Source organism: Bombina bombina, chromosome 3 (assembly GCF_027579735.1).
Source record: "Bombina bombina isolate aBomBom1 chromosome 3, aBomBom1.pri, whole genome shotgun sequence".
Lineage (NCBI taxonomy): Eukaryota > Metazoa > Chordata > Amphibia > Anura > Bombinatoridae > Bombina > Bombina bombina.
In genome coordinates this window covers 1066695135-1066720212 of record NC_069501.1, presented here as the reverse complement: position 1 = coordinate 1066720212, position 25078 = coordinate 1066695135, and the positions used below count along the sequence as shown (strand labels likewise).

The window sequence follows — 25078 nt, the reverse complement described above, 5'->3', positions numbered from 1 at the left end:
CAGTCTTTGGATATTAAACTATATATATATATATATATATATATATATATATACATATTGGAATTTGTAATTAAACATAATTAAACATTTGTATTACAATCTCATAATGTTTAATATCTCTTTATGTTTGTATACCAGTACATAAGACATCAAAAGCACAATATGTCAAATTGTATGTGTTTTTTTTCTTTTAACCTTTAGCTATCCAATGCATTACAGTCATGTCATAGGACAGTGACATGTTCTAAGTTATTCATATTTCCTCTACTGTTCAACATATTTATTTTTCTATTCAGTGAAATTAACTCTTGCTAATTACTCACCCAACTTGAAAGTCTAATTTAAAATGTATTACATCTAGGTAGGGTTGCCACCCATCCCTTAAAATACGTAATTGTCCCGTATTTGAGCAGAAAAAAACACGTGCCGTTTTGAATCAATACGAGACGGGGTTGGTCCTGTATTTTTGTAATGATAGGTATGAGACATGGAACTTGGAAGTGCTCTGGGGATCCGCCTTATTTCAGGCACAGTATAGATAACTCACACTTCTAACTTCAGGATCTGATGTAACTTCAGCCCTATCATCGCACTCTATGGTAAATTTCCGGTGGCGCTCTGCATATTTCCTCACTCGTTGGTTCCCAGGGGAAACAGACGCTCTGCGCTTCGCTGTCACTGAGCTTGCAGCAACTCTATGGTGTTTCATCTATCTCTACGGTGTTAGCAGAGGAGCTTTGGACATGGGGAGGGTTTGGGGAGGGCTGGGATGCTTGCTGTATTGTGACAGTCAGGGTTGCATTGCCAACATGGAACTGGTGGTGTGAAGCCGGGAGACAGGTGAGAAGAGAAACTGGCCAGAGAGTGATTCAGGTGCTGGGGAAGAGATTGATGATGATGATGATTGAGACGAAGATATTAACGACTTTGGGTAGCAATAAAAAAATGTCCAGAGATTGAGAGCAGTGCTTCTAAAGTGCAGGGGGCATTAAGGGTGGGTGACAAATGTTAAACAGCTGAGATCGAAACACTGAGAGATTGAAAGTAGGGAGTATTAGAAGAGATGATTAAAGGAATAATGCGGATGAAGTAATTTAGAGAGAATGAAAGTGAAATCGATGTTAAATGGAAGAAATTGATGAATTGCATTCATGGAAAGGGAAAACTGGTAGGATAAATAATTGTCAGACTGGAAAGATATATTATTTAGTGGAGAAAGTGAGAACCGAATGAGTAAGGTGAGAATTATCAGAGGGGGGTTATTGGAAAAAGTTATTGGAGAAAGGGTGATAAATTGTAGACATAAGTCAGGAATGCGAGAGAGTAACAGTGGAAAACAGGAATGTGGTTGAGGGTGTGAAAACTGCGGAACAGGGAGAGTGATGGACTAAATTGGGAGAGACTGGGGTAGAAAAAGTGGATACTTTTGTGAATTAAGAAAATGCTGTGTTTTAGAGACTAAATGGGTGAGGGAGTAAGACTAAGGAGAGATAATTGGATGACCATAGAGACTAGACAGTAAGGATGTGAGACTAAGAGGACGAATTATCAAATGTCTGTCGGACCTGATCCGACAGTGTGGATCAGGTCCGACAGATATCGCTGAATGCGGAGAGCAATACGCTTTCCGTATTTAGCATTGCACCAGCAGCTCACAAGAGCTGCTGATGCAACGCCCTCCCCTGCAGATTCGTGGCCAATCGGCTGCCAGCAGGGAGGTGTCAATCAACCCGATCGTACACGATCGGGTTGAATTGTGAGGATTCCTGTCCGCCTCATCAGAGCAGGCGAACAGGGTTATGAAGCAGTGGTCTTAAGACTAGCCAGAAACACGGGCCCACAAGCTCCGTACGGAGCTTGATAAATGGGCCTCTAAGGGTGAGAGAAACTAAGAAACTCTTCTACATCAGAATTCAACTATATCCATAGCCACCTTTCCCTAAATGATGCTCTTTGGCAACTCTTACTATATCAAATGTCACACCATTCATTCAGATATTCATTCTGAAAGTAACAATGGTGAGGAAGGGAGACTGAGAATATGGGAGAAGTATTGATGGAGAGTGAAAGCTTATTCGCAGTTTAAGAGGAATTAGTGAGGGATTTTTTTTTTTTTAACTTTTCAAGAATGGCAGCAAAAAGACCATGGGATAAGGGAGGAACAATTGAGAGAGGTTAGAGGGCAGAAAAATAGAAGCTTGGTGGAAAAACCAAAGAGCAGTTTGTAAGAATGCATGACAAACATTTTGGGAGTTAAGAGATTTCCTTAAGAATTCAAAGATCCTTACCATGAGATTTCTTCACTTTGATGCTATTATGCAGAGCTAGTTCATTTAGAGGTACGCCATGCTATAGTGAATAGTTTTCATAAAATAACATAAGAATTTGGAACATTTAGCTAATATTAGAGATCTTTACATTTATAGTGAATGTTGTTGATAAGCACAAGAGGGAGTGCTTGAGGAGTGAGCAAGGATATCAGGCATGTGTGTACTATTCTTTTTTGGCGCAAAAGAGCCTTAAAAGGACATTAAACACAAAATAAATGTTAAATAGAATGATGCATTCAAGGAAAAGATTAGTCTGAGAATAACATAAAGATGTATTTTTAAAAGTTTCATTAGTTGTTTAAACAGTGACAAAATAAGTGTAAAGTTTTAATGTCTATAAAACAATGGGAGCTGCCATGTTGTAACTTACCTTCTCTGCTGTGGTTAATTAGGGACAGTTATAATAGGTCACTGGAATATGCAGCCAATGGCTGTGTGGAATATGACCGTCATCGGGCCTGTGGTCATCGTGGCCCAGAGGGGTGAGGCCCCGCTGCGGCAGGCGTCCCTTATTTTTCTGTATTGAAGGTGGCAACCCTACATCTAGGAGTCTTTTTATGCAATACTTACTGTGGGAGCTAATAGTTAATGTAATTTAGCAAATCCTTACTAGAGTTTAGAGACTTATACAGGTAGATTAAAACAGAAATGCAGTGAAAGAGAGAATAGGCATCCGTCTGGCCCTGTGAAGGAAGCCGATGTTGAGGACAGGATACAGATAAAAGGGGAGATGTTGGAGGGTGTGGTCATATTGGTGGACTTGATTTTTAAAGGGACAGGAAACCCCAAAATTTTCTTTCATGATTTGGATAGAACATACAATTTTAAACAACTTTCCACTTTACGTCCATTATCCAATTTGCTTTGTTCTCTTGTTATCCTTTGCTGCTGGAACAGCATTGCACTACTGGCAGCAAGATGACCACATCTAGTCAGCCAATCTCAAAAGACAAATGTGTGCAGGGACCAATCAGCAGCAGCTCCCACTAGTGTAGGATATGTGCATATTATTTTTTAACAAGAGATACCAAGAGAGCAAAGCACATTTAAAAATAGAAGTGAATTTAAAAGTGTCTTAAAATTACCTGCTCTATTGAAATCATGCAGGTTTAGTTTTAACTTTCCTATCCCTTTAATGCTGTTCTGAAAAATAAGGTAAACCAATGGGAAATGAGGAAAAGTAAGTAAACGAGAATCAGTTATAATATACTGACATGGTTAAAAGAACTGGACCTGTCAGCAGCAGATCTCCTTATATCACTGACATCTGACAGAGTATAGTGCTTGTGCTAACCAGAGAAACCTAGCTGAACCTGAGCAGTATAATAAAGCTATGTACTCTGTTTTATAATCTAGTATTTCCTCCTGACAGGCAGTGAGAACTGTGCTGAGTGTGCTCTGCATAGTACAAGCAAGGAGACTAGCAGTACTGCTACTGTCAGATAACATCTGATGTACTGCCCCCACCAGGTGACAACCTTTCACTGCATATATTTATATTTTAATAATATGAGCTTCAGTATACAGGAAAGATCAGTTGAAAGGTTTATATAATTAGGACTCCTCCTCGTCTCATAGTGTGTCTTTACATTTATTAAATGCCACAGGGGTTCACCACTGCTTTGCACTTCTAAGATAGAGGCAGACTTTTAGGATTTGGTGATTTTTAAAAGACTAGTTCCTGAAAAATCAAATGAAATTTAGATTTAGCAGCTTTCAGTGGATTTCAGCAGATCAAATATTAAAATTGCACTATTCAGTTTAATATAAAGTTTATAATTATTTTCAAATATAAAATAGATTACATTTATATAGATTACATTTATATTTATTTATTATTTTATTAGTTGATAGTGCTTTTGCACTTCCTCATTTGTTTATGTTTTTCTGTTTCACTAAACTAGAGGTTATACAGATTTACAATATTTAGAAACCTGTAGTATGTTTTATATAATATTATGTCTATCACTCTTTCTGTACATTGATATTAAATTTTCATTTGTATGATATTTTCTCTATTTATACTTTACTCCACTAGAGGGCTGCAGCGTTCCTGTCTGTGTGTTGATTTCGGCTCTGTATAACTAGTTTCAGCCTTAGAGAATATTTTGTAAGCAGATGAGCCATATCCTATACTAGAATAGTTGCTTTTCAAGACTATAGATCTAGTTTTTTTGTTTTATAATAGTCTTGACAACTTTATGAGTTCAAAGTTTGCGCTAATATTTGCCCAATCTCAAGATGGTGAAGTTAACTTCAGAGGCTATTGCTTCTTTGGTCACATGACAACATCGCAGTTTTGCATTGGTCGAGCAACTCATATGACTTTTAAATGTTGTTCAGAGCCATTTTTTGACCAAATTATCAATAAAGAAAATAGATCCATCTCCATCCTCAGTTTCGGTAAAGTTTTATTTATATTAATTCACTTATATCATATGTGTATGAGACAGCAGGAAGTAAATGAATACGTAATCATTATAGATTTTATACAGTCAGTGTAAATGTAGCACATGCACATCTGTTTAACATTTTTTTTTTTATTAAAAATTAAGGGAGTTTAAACTTTTTAATCTTTTAAAGGGACATACAATTAAAAACGTAACATAACATGCAAGCAACAGTGTATTTTTGTTTAAAGGGACATACACGTGCAATAAAAGTGCTCTAATGTGTTAGAACATTATATTATTGCAACTTCAGAACAGTACCGCAGTAGCTAAGCTGGCATCTGGTGAGCCAATGAAAAGAGGAATATGTGTGTAGTGGCCAATCAGCTGTTAGCTCCCAGTAATGCATTGCTGTTCCTGAGCCTATCTATGCATGCTTTTCAATAAAGGATACTTGATTATAGAAGTAATTTGAAAAGTCACATAAAACGGAATGCTCTGTCTGAATCATAAGAGTTTAATTTTACTTTCATGTCCCATTTAAATGGCGATAAAAGTGCAAATAGAAAATGCTGTAATGTGCTAGAACATTGTATTATAGCACTATAGCTTGTATATAACTGTGTTTAAAAGAGCAGTAATGTAAAACTGTAATTTCCACAATTTAGTTAGAACATGCAGTTTATTTATTTTTTTCAATTTACTTATCTAATTTGTTTTGTTGGTATAATTTGATGAAAAGCATACCTAGGTAGGCTGGGAGCTATCTGGTGATTGGTGGCTGCACAGTGCACATATATGCCGCTTTTCATTGGGCCAACCAATAAGTTCAGCTATCTCCCAATAGTGCAAAGCTGCTCCTTTAACAAATTATACTAAGATAATGAAGCAAATTTGATAATAGAATTAACTGAAAAGTGTATTAAAAGGCCATGCTTTATCTGAATCATGAAGGGTTAATTCCATGTCCCTTTTATTCATGCAAGAGAGTTAAATACACAGTTTAGGACAGTGCAAAAGCAGCAATGCACTATTAGGAACCTAGCTGAACACATCTGGTGAGTCAATGACAAGAGGCATACGTGCATAGCTATCAATCACCAGCTAGCTCCCAGTGCATTGCTTTATCTGAGCGTACCTATGAAAGTAAATTTTATCATATAAGTAAAGCCACAAAAGTTTAAAGGGACATTAAACACTGAAGAAATGCTAGGCAGAATTATATATTCATAGCAAACATTAGTTTAAAAAATAAAAGTAGTTGCTTAATGGGACACTGAACCCAATTGTTTTCTTTTGTGATTCAGATAGAGCATGACATTTTAAGCAACTTTCTAATTTACTCCTATTATCAAATTTTCTTCACTCTCTTTGTACCTTTATTTGAAATGCAAGAATGTAAGTTTAGATGCCGGCCCATTTTTTGTGAACAAACTAGGTTGTTCTTGCTGATTGGTGGATAAATTCATCCACCAATAAAAAAGTGCTGTCCAGAGTCTGTACCAAAAAAAAAGCTTAGATGTCTTCTTTTTCAAATAAAGATAGCAAGAGAACGAAGAAAAATTGATAATAGGAGTAAATTAGAAAGTTGCTTAAAATTTCATGCTCTATCTGAATCACAGAAGAAAAAAATTGGGTTCAGTGTCCCTTTAAGTATTGAAAAATGATATGTAACGATTGTGTTAGTAAAGCAATAGGCACCACCATGTTGTAACCTAGATTTCTTTTTTCTGCCTAGTTCAATTATTGACAGCTATAAATATGACATACGCATGTGCAGCCAATGGCTCTGCAGAATATAGCAGTGTAATGTTATACACACTTACAAGCTGCTGCCATAGACTGCTAGACACGTGCACACTCCTGAGCTTCTTTCAGCCTCCCTAGATTTACTCTTCAGCAAAGGATATCAGGAGAACAAATCAAATGTAATAATAGAAGTAAATTAAAGGGATACTAAACCCATTTTTTTTCTTTCATGATTCAGATAGAGCATGCAATTTTAAGCCACTTTCTTATTTACTCCTATTATCACTTTTTCTTTGTTCTCTTGGTATCTTTATTTGAAAAAGCAGGAATGTAAGCTTATGAGCCAGCCCATTTTTGGTTTAGCACCTGGGTAGCGCTTGCTGATTGGTGGCTAAATATTGCCTCCTATCAGCAAGAGTTATCCAGGTTGCTGAACCAGCTCCTATACTGTAAAAGAAAAACTGTGGGTTCAGTATCCCTTTAAAGTTGTCTAAAATTGCATCCTTTACCTGAAAAAATATAGTTTCCCACTTCACTACTGGGACTCTCAGAGAAAAACTTGCCCAAAATACCGGAGAATTTTTTTTAGCATTTTTGCTATCAGTTAAACAGAAATAGAGCATTTTTTTTAATTTATCTTTCAAAAATATATATAAAACTATATATATTTCTTTAGTAGACAACCCCAGGTATTGATCAAGGCCCATTTTGGTATATTTCATGCCACTATTTCACGGCCAAATGCGATCAGATAAAAAAAAAAAAATAGTTAATTCACTGAAATGATTTACATACTGCTTGTGCAATCATGGCACACATGTTTGTAAAAGCTTCCCTGGGATCCTCTTTGTTCACAAATAGCAGGCATATATGGCTTCGCCATTGCTTTTTGTTAATTAGGTACTGGCAGACAGTCTGCCAATATAAAAATGTATGACCATTTTTTGTATTTTTCTGCAGGGTAGGATACCCCCACACCCTCCAACCTCCCTGATCCATCCCAAACAGCTCTCTAACACTCCCCCTCTAACTAGTTTACCATTAAAACCCCTTTTTTCTGTAAATTTTTTATTTTATTTATTTTTTCTGTAGTGTAGTGGTCCCACCACCTCCTCCTCCCACCCCCCCAACCCCCTTTTCTGTTAGGGACCTCCCTTCTCTGCTGCTGGCTGCCCACATCTCCCACTGGCACCAGCAACGATCGTTACAGACGGTGACACTGTCTGTAACGATCAGGCATCTGCCCTCATATGGAACTGGAGCACCAATCGCGCTCCGGTTCCATATGCAGACAGATGCCTGGAGCTCAGGAACTCCAGCTCTCAGCTGTAACTTAAAGGGACACTGAACCCAATTTTTTTCTTTCAGGATTCAGATAGAGCATGCAATTTTCAGCAACTTTCTAATGTACTCCTATTATCAATTTTTCTTCGTTCTCTTGCTATCTTTATTTCAAAAAGAAGGAATCTAAGCTATTTTTTGGTTCAATCCTCTGGACAGCACTTGTGTGTGTGGGTGAATTTATCCACCAATCAACAAGAACAACCCAGGTTGTTCACCAAAAATGGGCCAGCATCTAAACTTTGATTCTTGCATTTCAAATAAAGATACCTAAAGAATGAAACAAATTTGATAATAGGAGTAAATTAGAAAGTTGTTTAAAATTTCATGCTCTATCTGAATTGCGAAAGAAAAAATTTGGGTTCAGTGTCCCTTTAACAGCCGAGACTGCTGGAGCTTCCTGACGCTCCGACATATATACTGTATATATATATATATATATGTTGTGCGGAATGATAGGCAAAGTACCGCCAAACGTATATATACGGCCGATTGGGTGAAGGGGTTAATTTTTAATTTACTGTCCCTTTAAGTCTGCCCTTCCTTTCTTAACAGGTATGGGAAAACTCACAATTTTCTTAATTATCTTACAAGAAAGGGGAACAAAAGTATACTGCCAAAATATTTTACTATGTATATTTAAACATTTTAAATTTCAGTCTCATTGCTTAATGTTCCTTTAAATGGATGTAAAACTGTTTTTTGTTATAAAAACCCCCACTAATCAGTGGGTTATACTTAATACTTTAAAGAAAGCATTGCAATATGTGTTATTCATAATTTTAAAAGGATTTATTTCTTTTTAAGGGGCGTGTGGTCTCATGAAGGCAAAGGAGAAGCTTTTTCCTTTGAAGTGTTGCTATAGTAGACAAGTTTAATAGCTGCAGTCACTTTCTTGCCCTTGCTCAGTAGATAACTTTTGCTGCAAAACTCATGTGACAGAACTCATTTAGGAAGAAAACAAGTAAGTTGTTTGCTGTTTTTTAAAACTATATTTTTCTTTTTATGTTTTGCTTCTACATATTTTTTTATTACTATAGGAGCACTGTTTCATATCCCTTTAATCGTCAGTTGCATGTCTCTTTAATTTTATTTGTATATACATTTGTTGCAGCCTTTATATTCAATGTATACCAGTGGTTATATAACAGTCATAAGAGACTTTGTGTATAGCACTGGCTTTGAATGCAGCTCTTTTAAGAGTTTTTATTGCAACTACTTTGGATAAGCTGAATAGAAGTTAGAGAACAGTCAACTAAAAGACTATAAAGATACACTGGAGGCATTCTTTACGTTAAAGGGACATTAAACACTTAATAAATGCTAGATAAAATGAAGCATTCAAAGAAAAGATTAGTCTGAGGATAACATGTAGATGTATTTTTTAAAGTTTCATTAGCTGTTTAAATTTTGACAAAATAAGTGTAAAGTTTGAATGTATATAAAACAATGGGCGCTGCAATGTTGTAACTTAGGTTACCTTCTCTGCTGTGGCCAATTAGAGACAGCTATAAATAGGTCACTAGAGTGAGCATCCAATGGCTGTGTGGAATATAACAGTGTTCTGCACTTCCATTTCTAACAGGAACTGAAAAGCTCACAATTTCAGAATGGAATTACAGGGAAAGGGGACAAAACAAAATAATGAAAGTATATTGCAAAGTTTTTTTTTTATATTTACAATTTGTTTAATGTCCCTTTAAAGAAAAAAAAAAAAAGCAGTTTTATGACATATAGTTAGAAATCATGTTGTCATTGAAATTTTTTTTCAGTTGTTCATTGTACTGTATGTTCAGCAACTTTTGTAAATTTATTTTAAAGAGTCAGCATGGAGTGAAGAGCAGTATGAGAGAGCAAGATTCAGCCTGTGAAACCAGAACTCTCAGTGTTTGCTGTAGGACCGGTGAATAATGGAGGCTGCGCAACCCTCTTCTTACTTAGATCCTGGTGCTGCTCCCTATGGTAACTTTCCCAATTACTACAGCTTTCACCCGCCGGAGACCCGCGTCAGTCTCTTACCACCGGGGCTGCTGCGGAAGCTGTTCCAAAAACCACTAGAAACCAAAGGCAATGGTGTCTCGCCCGTACTGGGACTGGATGTGGGATGTAACACAGGGGTGAGTTACCAGTGTGCGCGGTACTAAGGCACACGCATGAGCTGAATGTGACTAGTAAATAAATGGCGTGTGTGGAAAACATTTTAAAATATACATCTTAAAGGGGCATTCTAGTAAAAAAAAAATGTAAATGATTTTATTAGCAAAATATTAATAAATTAAAATTTACACATAATTCTGATTTCCCAGAGGGGTAGTTTACAATGTATGGCTGTCCCTACCCCTGTCAAAACTCACTTAGCATAGCAAAAAAATATAAAATGTAAAATAGCTGTAGCAAGTCATCCTATATAGAATTTCACAAAATATCCATTCTCCCTGTTTTCTCATTTACTTTGATATTTTTGCAAAGTGAGGCTTATTTGAATCATGAAACCTCACACTTTCAAATGCAGGGTCTTATGATTATTATTAAAAAAAGCCAGAACTCCCAGAATAGAACCAAGGTTGAGAGGTATTTGTCAGTGCAAGAAGGATATAATGAGCGGAGACTGTAGTGTTCATTCTCCCCAGGATCTGGATGGTCATCATCCACATTGCAAAAGTAGATACTCATGATGACAAACGGGTTGTCACGCAGATTTAAGAGGTTAAACTGTGCATAAAAATGAGCTGTGGATTTTTTTTCCATATTAAAAACAAAAGCATTTAATGACTTGCCTAGGACCTATGTAGATCAGAACAACACAAGGGCTTTTTGTGTCCTATGCCATTAACCACTTTTCAGTAGAAAACTTGCAGAAAAAAACATCAAACAGAAGTAAACTTGGTCCATCCTAGACAAAGGTGAAATGTGTTAAACTATCTCTTTATGCAAAGTGTCTTATACAGAGATTTGTTTGTTCTTGACACATGCAAAAATAACAGTTTTATTTCCGAGAATAAGGTTTTCATTAGCATATGGTGTAAATAAATTCACATTTAGGCCCCCCATTTATCAATCTGCGTAATCAGCTCCGGTTGCCATTCACTCCAGGCTCGCATAAAAGTTAGGACACAGTGGTCATTAGACTTGAAATGCTTGTGCAATGTTAAATACGCTGCCCATATTTTGTCATCCTGGACGAACAGGTTTGTGTGAGTGAACGCTGTCCGTCCAGCAGACTTAGGGTTAAATAAGCGAATCAATATTTAATCAATATTATATAATTAATTACCTACTTTTACACTCGAAACGGCTCGGGTTGTACAAGAGGAAAAGCAATCTCCAATCAGATGCCAATGTTATGCATATCATTATGTAACGATTTCTTCCCACTGTGCATGCGTACTCCGATCGTGAACCTCACTCAAGCGCACTCTGATGCCGAGATTACCCACATAATGTCAATGGAATCTCGCAAGTTATGTAAAGGATGACGCTTCAGAAGCTAGAGCATGCGCATAGCTGCAATCTTCCTCTTTTTTCAGAACCTGGGTTATCAGTGTGGATTGGACTAGGGAAACGCATACCCGGTGGTGGGTTTGGAAATCGGACAATTTTAAGAAGATGATTACTACTAAGTGGTACAAATTTGAAACAGAATGTAAATTACAAACTGCTATAAAATTTATTCATTTTGCGATTACTGAAAACTTTTTTGGGGGGTTTAGTGTCCCTTTAAGTTCAGATAAATAAACATTTTAGAATTGATTTAAACCTTATGGGCAAATGTATTAAACAGAGTGCGGACAAGGTTCTCAGCGTAAGAACTTGTCTTCACGCCACGGTGTATTAGCAGTGGACCCTGTTCATCCGCTACTCAAGCAAATGTGTTATGCCACCCCCTTCTCTTGCACGAGAACTGGTCCAGTCAATCACCCCGAGCAAGCGTGTTCGGGGTGATTTCTCTCAAACTTAGAAGTGGCGGAGATTTAAGAAGCAGCTGTCTGATAACTGATGCTACTTCCGTCGCGGGAATAGGCTCGCACATGCAAACCTGCCGTGCAAGGGATCCAGAGCAGCTTACATTGCTTAGTAGATGGAGCTATATATCTATAGAACCTAAACTTCGATTTAAAATGTGATACATTTTTTTTGTGCACCTAAATACTTTTTATTATATATCTCTGGAATGAGTATATTTTTTTTTCAAACCACACTAGAAATGCACGATTCCATATGATAGGTATATTTCCTGAAGGCTGGTGCAGCAGTTTTTGTTTAACCTTGTTTAAACTTCAACTATAGTGCTATGTTTTATAGGCATCATTTGTGTTACATTTGTGAAGGGCATTATGTTGTAGTGAATTCAGTTTTTTCTTATTAACATCGACATGGTTTCTGTTAATGCCATCTAGCTTATTATTGTCAGGATACATTTACCATGTGATATTCAAATGTTTCTAAGAAAAGAGTAAATGTGTACACACTGTGACTTCAAGTTAGTCTGTCTTTAATTTCATATTTGACCACAAGATGATGTTTGTTAAATTAATTTGCCAAGTTTTCTACAATTTCTAAAGAATACTTTAAACAGGGTTTGTCACATCATACATATATCTAACTGTGAGTGTGTGTGTACTGTGTATATATATATTATCAAACATTTAAAAGCAAGATCATTTTTGTCTCCAGGAAAGGGTTAAGTTTGTTGTTCCTCACAATGAACATGCAAATAAATTACATTTTCATCCTCCCCTGTTATGAGTACAGTACACAAATGTATGGCTGTCATATTCTACCTTTGTTAGTACGTGTTTTTTGTATCCGCTTTTCCATTGATAATGTTGCATACATAGGATTCCACCCAATGGCTATGTTTCTTTGTGCCCATGTTTCAAGTGCCAGTTAGTTATACCCTCCTAGGACAAACACATAAGTTATACCCTCCTAGGACAAACACATAAGTTATACCCTCCTAGGACAAACACATACGTTATACCCTCCTAGGACAAACACATAAGTTATACCCTCCTAGGACAAACACATTAGTTATACCCTCCTAAGACAAACACATAAGTTATACCCTCCTAGGACAAACACATTAGTTATACCCTCCTAGGACAAACACATAAGTTATACCCTCCTAGGACAAACACATTATTTATACCCTCCTAAGACAAACACATAAGTTATACCCTCCTAGGACAAACACATTAGGTATACCCTCCTAGGACAAACACATAAGTTATACCCTCCTAGGACAAACACATTAGTTATACCCTCCTAGGACAAACACATAAGTTATACCCTCCTAGGACAAACACATAAGTTATACCCTCCTAGGACAAACACATAAGTTATACCCTCCTAGGACAAACACAAAAGTTATACCCTCCTAGGACAAACACAAAAGTTATACCCTCCTAGGACAAACACATTAGGTATACCCTCCTAGGACAAACACATTAGGTATACAATCCTAGGTCAAACACATTAGTTATACCCTCCTAGGACAAACACATTAGTTATACCCTCCTAGGACAAACACATTAGTTATACCCTCCTAGGACAAACACATTAGTTATACCCTCCTAGGACAAACACATTAGTTATACCCTCCTAGGACAAACACATAAGTTATACCCTCCTAGGACAAACACATTAGTTATACCCTCCTAGGACAAACACATTAGTTATACCCTCCTAGGACAAACACATTAGTTATACCCTCCTTGGACAAACACATTAGTTATACCCTCCTAGGACAAACACATTAGTTATACCCTCCTAGGACAAACACATTAGTTATACCCTCCTAGGACAAACACATTAGTTATACCCTCCTAGGACAAACACATTAGGTATACCCTCCTAGGACAAACACATTAGGTATACCCTCCTAGGACAAACACATTAGGTATACCCTCCTAGGACAAACACATTAGGTATACCCTCCTAGGACAAACACATAAGTTAAACCCTTTTAGGACAAACACATTAGTTATACCCTCCTAGGACAAACACATTAGTTATACCCTCCTAGGACAAACACATTAGTTATACCCTCCTAGGACAAACACATTAGTTATACCCTCCTAGGACAAACACATTAGTTATGCCCTCCTAGGACAAACACATTAGGTATACCCTCCTAGGACAAACACATTAGTTATACCCTCCTAGGACAAACACATTAGTTATACCCTCCTAGGACAAACACATAAGTTATACCCTCCTAGGACAAACACATAAGTTATACCCTCCTAGGACAAACACATAAGTTATACCCTCCTAGGACAACACATAAGTTATACCCTCCTAGGACAACACATAAGGTATACCCTCCTAGGACAAACACATAAGTTATACCCTCCTAGGACAAACACATACGTTATACCCTCCTAGGACAAACACATAAGTTATACCCTCCTAGGACAAACACATTAGTTATACCCTCCTAAGACAAACACATAAGTTATACCCTCCTAGGACAAACACATTAGTTATACCCTCCTAGGACAAACACATAAGTTATACCCTCCTAGGACAAACACATTATTTATACCCTCCTAAGACAAACACATAAGTTATACCCTCCTAGGACAAACACATTAGGTATACCCTCCTAGGACAAACACATTAGTTATACCCTCCTAAGACAAACACATAAGTTATACCCTCCTAGGACAAACACATTAGGTATACCCTCCTAGGACAAACACATTAGGTATATCCTCCTAGGACAAACACATTAGTTATACCCTCCTAAGACAAACACATAAGTTATACCCTCCTAGGACAAACACATTAGGTATACCCTCCTAGGACAAACACATAAGTTATACCCTCCTAGGACAAACACATTAGGTATACCCTCCTAGGACAAACACATAAGTTATACCCTCCTAGGACAAACACATAAGTTATACCCTCCTAGGACAAACACATAAGTTATACCCTCCTAGGACAAACACAAAAGTTATACCCTCCTAGGACAAACACAAAAGTTATACCCTCCTAGGACAAACACATTAGGTATACCCTCCTAGGACAAACACATTAGGTATACAATCCTAGGTCAAACACATTAGTTATACCCTCCTAGGACAAACACATTAGTTATACCCTCCTAGGACAAACACATTAGTTATACCCTCCTAGGACAAACACATTAGGTATACCCTCCTAGGACAAACACATTAGTTATACCCTCCTAGGACAAACACATTAGTTATACCCTCCTAGGACAAACACATTAGTTATACCCTCCTAGGACAAACACATTAGTTATACCCTCCTAGGACAAACACATTAGTTATACCCTCCTTGGACAAACACATTAGTTATACCCTCCTAGGACAAACACATTAGTTATACCCTCCTAGGACAAACACATTAGTTATACCCTCCTAGGACAAACACATTAGTTATACCCTCCTAGGACAAACACATTAGGTATACCCTCCTAGGACAAACACATTAGGTATACCCTCCTAGGACAAACACATTAGGTATACCCTCCTAGGACAAACACATTAGGTATACCCTCCTAGGACAAACACATAAGTTAAACCCTTTTAGGACAAACACATTAGTTATACCCTCCTAGGACAAACACATTAGTTATACCCTCCTAGGACAAACACATTAGTTATACCCTCCTAGGACAAACACATTAGTTATACCCTCCTAGGACAAACACATTAGTTATGCCCTCCTAGGACAAACACATTAGGTATACCCTCCTAGGACAAACACATTAGTTATACCCTCCTAGGACAAACACATTAGTTATACCCTCCTAGGACAAACACATAAGTTATACCCTCCTAGGACAAACACATAAGTTATACCCTCCTAGGACAAACACATAAGTTATACCCTCCTAGGACAACACATAAGTTATACCCTCCTAGGACAACACATAAGTTATACCCTCCTAGGACAACACATAATTTATACCCTCCTAGGACAACACATAAGTTATACCCTCCTAGAACAAACACATAAGTTATACCCTCCTAGAACAAACACATAAGTTATACCCTCCTAGAACAAACACATAAGTTATACCCTCCTAGGACAAACACATTAGTTATACCCTCCTAGGACAAACACATTAGTTATACCCTCCTAGGACAAACACATTAGTTATACCCTCCTAGGACAAACACATTAGTTATACCCTCCTAGGACAAACACATTAGTTATACCCTCCTAGGACAAACACATTAGTTATACCCTCCTAGGACAAACACATTAGTTATACCCTCCTAGGACAAACACATTAGTTATACCCTCCTAGGACAAACACATAAGTTATACCCTCCTAGGACAAACACCTTATTTATACCCTCCTAGGACAAACACCTTATTTATACCCTCCTAGGACAAACACATTAGTTATACCCTCCTAGGACAAACACATTAGTTATACCCTCCTAGGACAAACACATTAGTTATACCCTCCTAGGACAAACACATTAGTTATACCCTCCTAGGACAAACACATTAGTTATACCCTCCTAGGACAAACACATTAGTTATACCCTCCTAGGACAAACACATTAGTTATACCCTCCTAGGACAAACACATTAGTTATACCCTCCTAGGACAACACATTAGTTATACCCTCCTAGGACAACACATAAGTTATACCCTCCTAGGACAACACATAAGTTATACCCTCCTAGGACAACACATAAGTTTATACCCCCCTAGGACAACACATAAATTTATACCCCCCTAGGACAACACATAAATTTATACCCCCCTAGGACAACACATACGTTATACCCTCATAGGACAACACATAAATTATACCCTTACATACAAAGCTCTCACCAACGCCGCTCCCCTATACCTATCCTCTCTAATACACAAGTATACTCCAGCCCGTCCACTAAGATCCAACAATGACCTGCTCCTTGCATTTGCAACTATCACCTCTTCTCATGCTAGACTGCAGGACTTCTGTCGTCCAGCACTCTCCCTCGTGCTGTCAGGCTTTGCCCTAATCTGTCTTCCTTTAAATGTTCCCTGAAGACTTTTCTGTTCAGGGAAGCCTACCACCCAACTCAATAATAAATTAACTTCACTTACCTAACATTTTCCTCATCTAACTCTGTATTAACATCTTTCCAAATCTTGCAGTCCTCACCTCCTGTTTCTCAACCCCCTACAATTCTAGATTGTAAGTTCCCACGGGAATAGGGCCCTCAATTCCTCCTGTATGTGTTTGTCAATTTTGTCCTGTATCTTACAAGTCTTGTATTGTATTGTTTTATTTAAATGATTTGTGTCCTAGGACCACACATTAGTTATACCCTCCTAGGACAACACATAAGTTATACCCTCCTAGGACCACACATTAGTTATACCCTCCTAGGACCACACATAAGTTATACTCTCCTAGGACAACACATAAGTTATACCCTCCTAGGACAACACATAAGTTATACCCTCCTAGGACAACACATAAGTTATACCCTCCTAGGACAACACATAAGTTATACCCTCCTAGGACAACACATAAGTTATACCCTCCTAGGACAACACATTAGGTATACCCTCCTAGGACAAACATATTAGGTATACCCTCCTAGGACAAACACATTAGGTATACCCTCCTAGGACAACACATTAGGTGTACCCTCCTAGGACCACACATAAGTTATACCCTCCTAGGACCACACATAAGTTATACCCTCATTGGACAACACATAAGTTATACCCCCATAGGACGACACATAAATTATACCCTCCTAGGACCACACATAAGTTATACCCTTTTAGGACAACACATAAGTTATACACTATTAAGACAACAAACAAGTTATAAAAGTTACAAAACTACAGAGGTGCTTAGCAGCAAAACAGTCCGGTCCTCCAGTGTTTCTTCAGCGTTTGCATGAGTCCTTCCTGTTCATCCAGAACTAAACAGGAGCCCAAGAATAGCGTCTCCACTTTGGACGCAAAAGTATATCCAAGTGACAACACAAATAGTTCAATCTAAGTAACAACACAAATAGTTCAATCTGCACTGTGTGATCCAAGACACGTTGCCACTCAAGAGAAATAATATTCAAGATTTATTAGTGCACAGCCTTAAAAACAAGTGTAACAGATATGAACAGTCATCATAGGAAAGATGGATGACTGCAAACAGCAGTTGGGTTTCATGTGGGACCACCGCACTGCTCGCATGAAACGCGTCTGCTGTTGTCAGTCATCCCTTTTTCCTATGATTACTGTTCATATCTGTTACACTTGTTTTTAAAGCTGTGGACTAATAAATCTTGAGTGGCAATGTATCTTGGATTATACAGTGGAGCCTGAACTATTTGTGTGTTGTTACTTGAACAAACAAGTTATACCGTCCTAGGGCAACAAATAAGTTATACCGTCCTAGGGCAACAAATAAGTTATACCGTCCTAGGGCAACAAATAAGTTATACCATCCTAGGGCAACAAATAAGTTATACCGTCCTAGGGCAACAAATAAGTTATACCGTCCTAGGGCAACAAATAAGTTATACCGTCCTAGGGCAACAAATAAGTTATACTGTCCTAGGGCAACAAATAAGTTATACCGTCCTAGGGCAACAAATAAGTTATACCGTCCTAGGGCAACAAATAAGTTATACTGTCCTAAGGCAACAAATAAGTTATACCGTCCTAGGGCAACAAATAAGTTATACTGTCCTAGGACAACACATAACTTATACCCTCTTAGGACACAAATCAGTCCTGTTTTATTGTTTAGTGTAATGATAGGAAGGAAATAGTGATTTGCAGGGACACTGGCTTCAGGAACATCTTTATGGAGTGTGAACTATAGGAATTAAAGAGTGAGAAATGGCAATGCACCAATATGTTTTAATATTAGTCATCTCCAGAGCAGTAATGCACTACAGGGAACTAGTTAAGCACAGCTGATGAGCCAATGACAAGAGACAAATGTGTGTAGCCACTAATAACCAGCTAGCTGTTAGTAGTGCATTGCTGCTGCTGAGGATAAGTACATATGCTTTTCAACAAAGGATACCAAGAGACCAAATTAATTTTGATAATAGAAGTGAATTTAAAGTGTTTTAAAATTACATGCTGTATCTGAATCGCTAAAATTACATGCTGTATCTGAATCGCTAAAATTACATGCTGTATCTGAATCGCTAAAATTACATGCTGTATCTGAATCGCTAAAATTACATGCTGTATCTGATAAGTTTAATTTTGACTTTCCTATCTCTTTAATCTGGAGCAAGGCAGGAACTCAAGGACTCCTAGTGTAGTGCTGGATGATGATACATCTGCCACTCCACTGATATCTTTGTCCAGTTACACCACCTGTTCTATTGTACAGATCTAGAGACACACGTGGGGGTTCCTCTACAACCCCAGCAGTGCATATTTTCTGCCTGACAGATAAATATTAAAATATCAAAGTTAAAAACTAATTTATTTTTGGACAATTCCTGCAGCTTCATCTCCAAAATAAGTCACTTCCTCACACAAGACAAAACTAAGATTTTAATCCACTCCCTCATTTCCCGCCTTGACTGTTGCAACTCCATCTTCGCCGGCCCCCTAACTGCTGCCTATCTCCCCTACAAGCCATAATGAAAGCCCCTTCCAGACTGATCTTCCCTACACATTGCTCCTCTTCTGCTGCACCTCTCTGCCAATCCCTTCACTGGTTTCCTCTAACCTCCAGAATAAAACACATAATCCTAATTTACATTCAAGGCTCTCAATAACACTGCCCCCCTATATCTCAGACCTCGTCTACAGATATTCTCCCCATCGCTCTGCTCGTGACCTCCTCTCCTCCTCTCTTGTTACCGCCTCACTTTCCCATCTACAGAACTTTTCCAGACTGGCCCTATTCTGTGGAACTCTCTGCCTCACTCCACAAGACTCTCCTTTAGTTTTCAAACTATAAAAGTATTCCTTAAAGATGCATATAATATACACTAACATTGTTCTATCTAATCTTCTCTCCTCCTTTAGTTATCCCCTTGAACCCCCTTAGCATCTAAGCCTACGAGTCCAGCTGCTTTGTAGATCACCTTCATGAGAGCTGATTTATAACAGTGAAACTCCTGGCAGGTTCCTCTGTCCCTTTTGTCTCCCATAATTGTTACCTACATATTAGATCCATGTTTTTAGCGCTGCAGAGTCTGTCGGTGCTCTACAAGTAACTGATAATAATATAAATCATTATTACTGTGTGTACAGATTTCATTTCAGAAGCACTATAAATTGGATATGCAAGGCTCTATTGAGTATGAGTTTGAAGTTTACTATTTTCTCTCTATCATTCTTGACTTGTGTGGTGTTTTCTCATTATGCCTACCCCCTACATCTTGTTAAACTGTATTTAAAGTGCTACTAGTGTGTGTCAAGATAAAAAGAAAATAAATGATTTTTCATGTCCCTTAGTAGATCGCTTACCTGGTGTCTCTACCTTTTGTAACTGCTTTTAAACAAGGATGTTATGTAAACGTAGAAGCTTATTTATAGTCACCTGAAAAGGTCAAATGTCAGGCTTTTGTTTTTCTTTCCAGACCCCAATAAAAAAGTGTCAGTGTGTTTGTGAGTACTGTGTATAGTTCTAATCCAAGATATGAAACGTTTATTAAAGGAGCATTCCAGTGGGAAATTAGATGCACGTTCAGGGCATTTCATTTTTAATTTGAAGTTGTTGTTTTTTTTTTGCAATTTTACACGCATACAAAATACTGTACTTATAATAAAAGTTATAATTGTTTTGGTTTTAAGTATACCGCCATATGTCAATCGCACCCACATTCACTGCTTCCTGCTGTATTCTCCAAAAAGAGGCGCATATTATAATATTGTATAATGAAAATGAATCTGTTTTTTTACTACTGCAAAGCGAAGCCATATTGCTTACATTTTGCTAAAAACTTAATAGAATGTTTTTTGCTATTCCTCTGTTTTCAGGAGCTGAGTGTAGCTTTATACAGACATCTGCAGCAGCAAGACAGTGACTCTTCTGACGCACCAATAGATGTGCGCTTTCTTTGCTGTGATATGGATTCCAACCTGATCGCCAGAGCCGAGCTATCAAACCCCTTTCCAGACTTTATCTCATACATGTCTCTGGACATCATGGATAATGAAGCTTTGCAGGGTCCTATACACAAGTTCCTAGAGGGCCTGGGACGTTCCAAGTTTGACATTGGATTTTGCATGTCAGTGACTATGTGGATTCACCTTCATCACGGTGACCAAGGGTTGGTGAGTTTCCTACATCGGCTAGCGGGTCTCTGTGACTATCTGCTGATTGAACCTCAGCCATGGAAGTGCTATCGTTCAGCTGCACGGCGTCTGCGCAAGCTTGGGAGACAGGACTTTCAACACTTTCACACTTTGTCTATACGTGGAGATATGGCCGAAAAGGTGACTCATATACTGACTTCTGGTGCCAACGCAGAGCTGATCCACAGCTTTGGGAATACCAGTTGGGATCGCAGCCTCTTGCTTTTCAAAATAAAAAGAGGAAATAGGCAATTGTAGGAAATACATTTTTTGTGCTCTTGCTGCTATCGTCCCAAAAGTTTACAGTGAATATTTTATCTTTAAAATGTATAGTGTGATCTTGTTTTCCCTAGTAATTTTCTGCAGTACTTTCTGTACATAGATCTGAGGCTTTCCCTTTTTTTTTTTCCCTTTCTTTCTTCATGATATCAACCAATTAGGTAAAGCTTCCTCATGATCTGACCCCACTAGGATCGGTGCTAATCTAACGGAGAACATGACCTTCAACCTAAATTTTTAATTATTGAAATGATCTATGATCAGTTCACCTACTGCAACTTCAAATATTATTTCAAATATTTTGTTACCAAGTTATTTAGCACTACATAACATGGTGACACTTTTAATAAAGTCCTAAATATTTTACAATGCATTTTTTTGCAGGAGCTTCTACCTGTTTTATTATTAATGTTATCAGTTATTTGTAGAGAACCAACATATCCTGCAGTGCAAGCAACAACAAATATTTATAGTGCCAGTGCTTGACAAATCTGTTTAAAAATTAGGAGCCAGTAAGAATATTTAGAAGCCAGACATATTTTTAGGAGCCAGACAGTGGGATTTGTATATAGATATATGGAGAATAACCAAAAAAGTTATGAGCCAGGGTTAAAATTCTAGGAGCCAGTGGCTCCCAGGCTCCTGGGTTTGTCGAGCCCTGATTTATACTATTTCAAGTTTAGCAGCAACTGATCAGTTATTCTACACTTTTTATTTGCTGTGACTTGGCAATATACTTTTGATTATAGATTTAGGAATAGATTATAAATGGAGCGCTAATTTATTGTGCGCCTGTAAACGGGCAAATTAGCAATTATGTTAAGTGCAAAATCCTATAACTAGGAAGTTGACAGAGGGCGCAAAAGTTGTTGATGTAATAAGATTCTATAGTAAATTTTAGTAAGTTATAATAATAGAAGGCTAGATTACGAGTTTTGCGGTAAGAGCTGCTCGGTACTAACTTGCAAGTTATTGTCACCGCTCACTTACCTACAGCACTGCTATTACAGGTTTGCAAAAACCCGGCGTTAGCAGGCAATATTGCAGCGTAAAGCAAAATTGAGCTCCATACCACACTCCAATACCATCGCTGCGGTGAGCTGGTTTTACGTGCTCGTGCACAATTTCCCCATAGACATCAATGGGGAGAGCCGGCTGAAAAAAAGCCTAACACCTGCAATAAAGGAGCGTAAAGCTCCATAACGCAGCCCCATTGATTCCTATGGGGAAAGAAAATTTATGTTTACACCTAACATAAACCCCGAGTCTAAACACCCCTAATCTGCCGCCCCCGACATCGCTGACACCTACATACACTTATTAACCCCTAATCTGCCGCCCCCGACAACGCCGCCACCTACATTATATTTATTAACCCCTAATTTGCCACCTCCGACACCTACCTACACTTATTAACCCCTAATCTGCCGCCCCTAACATCGCCGCCACCTACCTACATTTATTAACCCCTAATCTTCCGCCCCCAACATCGCCACCACTATCATTACCTAAACAATTCCTATTTAATACTAAATAGTTACCTGTAAAATAAACCCTAAGCTAGCTACAATATAACTAATAGTTGCATTGTATCTATCTTAGGTTTTATTTTTATTTCACAGCTAAGTTTGTATTTATTTTAACTAGGTAGACTAGTTAGTAAATAGTTATTAACTATTTACTAACTACCTAGCTAAAATTAATACAAATTTGCCTGTAAAATAAAACCTAACCTGAGTTACACTAACACCTAATCTTACACTACAATTAAATAAATTACTTTTATTAAATACAATTAACTAAATTACAAAAAAAACAAACACTAAATTACACAAAATAAAAAAGAAATGATCAAATATTTAAACTAATTACACCTAATCTAATAGCCCTATCAAAATAAAAAAAAAACTAGCGTAAACTAAATTGCCAATAGCAATTAAAAGGGCCTTTTGTGGGGCATTGCCCCAAAGAAATCAGCTCTTTTACCTGTAAAAAAAAATACAAACACCCCACCAACAGTAAAACCCACCACCCACACAACCAAACCCCCCCAAATAAAATCCTAACTAAAAAAACCTAAGCTCCCCATTGCCCTGAAAAGGGCATTTGTATGGGCATTGCTCTTAAAAGGGAATATAGCTCTTTTTCCACCCAAACCCTAAGCTAAAAATAAAACCCACCCAATAAACCCTTAAAAAAAAAAACCTAACACTAACCTCCGAAGATCCACTTACAGTTTTTGAAGACCCGACATCCATCCTCATTTGTTTGTTTATAACCCTTGTTTTGTAACCTTTTTCTCTAAATGATTGGGACAGTGTGACAAGGTGTTTGTCACGGTCCTTGGTGTCTGTGCAAATTCTGTGATATCTGGTGGCCTGACTGTAGATTATGGATTTTTTAATGTGATTGGAGTGGGAGCTGGAGCTGTGGAGGTAGCTGCATCTATCTGTTGGTTTCCTGTATACAGATGAGTGTAATTTGCCATTTGTGATTGATATTGTTGTATCAAGGAGGCTGACAATATCTATCACAAATGGAAGAAAAAGGTTACAAAACAAGGGTTATAAACAAACAAATTAACTCTGCCCTTAATACCCCACGTGAACACTTGCTACAATACAGGGAGGGAGAAGAAAAACATATTGTGTATCCCACTAGTAGTCAAATATTACCCTGCTGTAGAAGGAATACAAAAAATCATAAAATACTTACAGCCACTACTCTTAGAGGATCCCACACTCAAAAAAAATCTTTCCAAAACCCCCTATCCTGGCACTGACAACCACCCAACCTAAAACAGAAACTGGTCCACAGAAAGCTACCCCTTGATAAAAAGAACACCCAGACTGGAACCAAGCGCTGCAACAAAGCTCTCTGAAAACTATGTCAACACATTTGTGAAAGCAGCACAGCTAATCACAAGAGTAAATCCTATAACATTAAACGGGCATACTCATGTATATATGCAAATGTGGTATACATGATACATTGCACTGCATGTTAAGTGGGATGTTATATTGGAGAAACAAGCCAAAAACTGCACCTTCGGATGAATTTACACAGATACTCAATCAAAAACCACTGTGAAACAAAATACTGCACCCCTGTTGGTCACCATTTCACCCAACCTGACCACTCCATCTAAAACCTTAAAATCAAGATTCCCAGAGGCAACTTTAAAAACACAATGAAAATGATAATGCACTTCAACTTGCTAAATTTTGAACTTAATGTGGACTCTGATTTCTTAAACCATTATCAAACATTTTTGTAATGTACTTTCATATACTGTAGTCAATGACATTGTATATTCCACACTCTCTATGCATAGGTATGCAGGTAACACTTTGTCTTTTTAGCCTGTGTTTTAAGATATAATCTGTAAATTCCATCAAACTGGTCAGTATTGCTTCAGACTTGAAAAAGGAAGACATTCTTCCGAAAGCTTGTCATCTTATAAATGTATAGATAGTCCAATAAAAAAGTATCATTGCTCAATGCAATACTCTTGTGGTTTTGGTATCTAAATCTCTGGACTAACACGGCTACTCCAATCAACTTGACTTTTATATATATATATATATATATATATATATATATATATATATATATATATATATATATATATATATATATGTGAGTATAGGTTTATACACATATATTTACACTTTGCTGCCCATAATTGCACGACCTACCCGCTTTTCTGCGCTAGGTTC

The 25078-nt window shown here is 37.6% G+C and overlaps 1 protein-coding gene across 1 annotated transcript; it reads left to right on the top strand.

The window, feature by feature from the left end:
- The first annotated feature begins 4680 nt into the window (after positions 1-4680).
- On the top strand, positions 4681-24865 carry BCDIN3D (BCDIN3 domain containing RNA methyltransferase). The gene is made up of 4 exons (XM_053705017.1): positions 4681-4733; positions 8618-8774; positions 9632-9927; positions 20763-24865. Exons 3-4 carry the CDS (start codon positions 9721-9723, stop codon positions 21336-21338), a joined length of 783 nt encoding a protein of 260 aa, XP_053560992.1. The 5' UTR covers positions 4681-4733; positions 8618-8774; positions 9632-9720; the 3' UTR covers positions 21339-24865.
- Positions 24866-25078: the final 213 nt, after the last annotated feature.

Excerpts from the sequence above, each read along its gene's own strand:
- BCDIN3D (XM_053705017.1), top strand. The coding sequence starts at position 9,721 with ATGGAGGCTGCGCAACCCTCTTCTTACTTAGATCCTGGTGCTGCTCCC. Across the intron at positions 9,928-20,762 it reads ATGTGGGATGTAACACAGGG|GAGCTGAGTGTAGCTTTATA; the intron begins GTGAGTTACCAG and ends CTCTGTTTTCAG.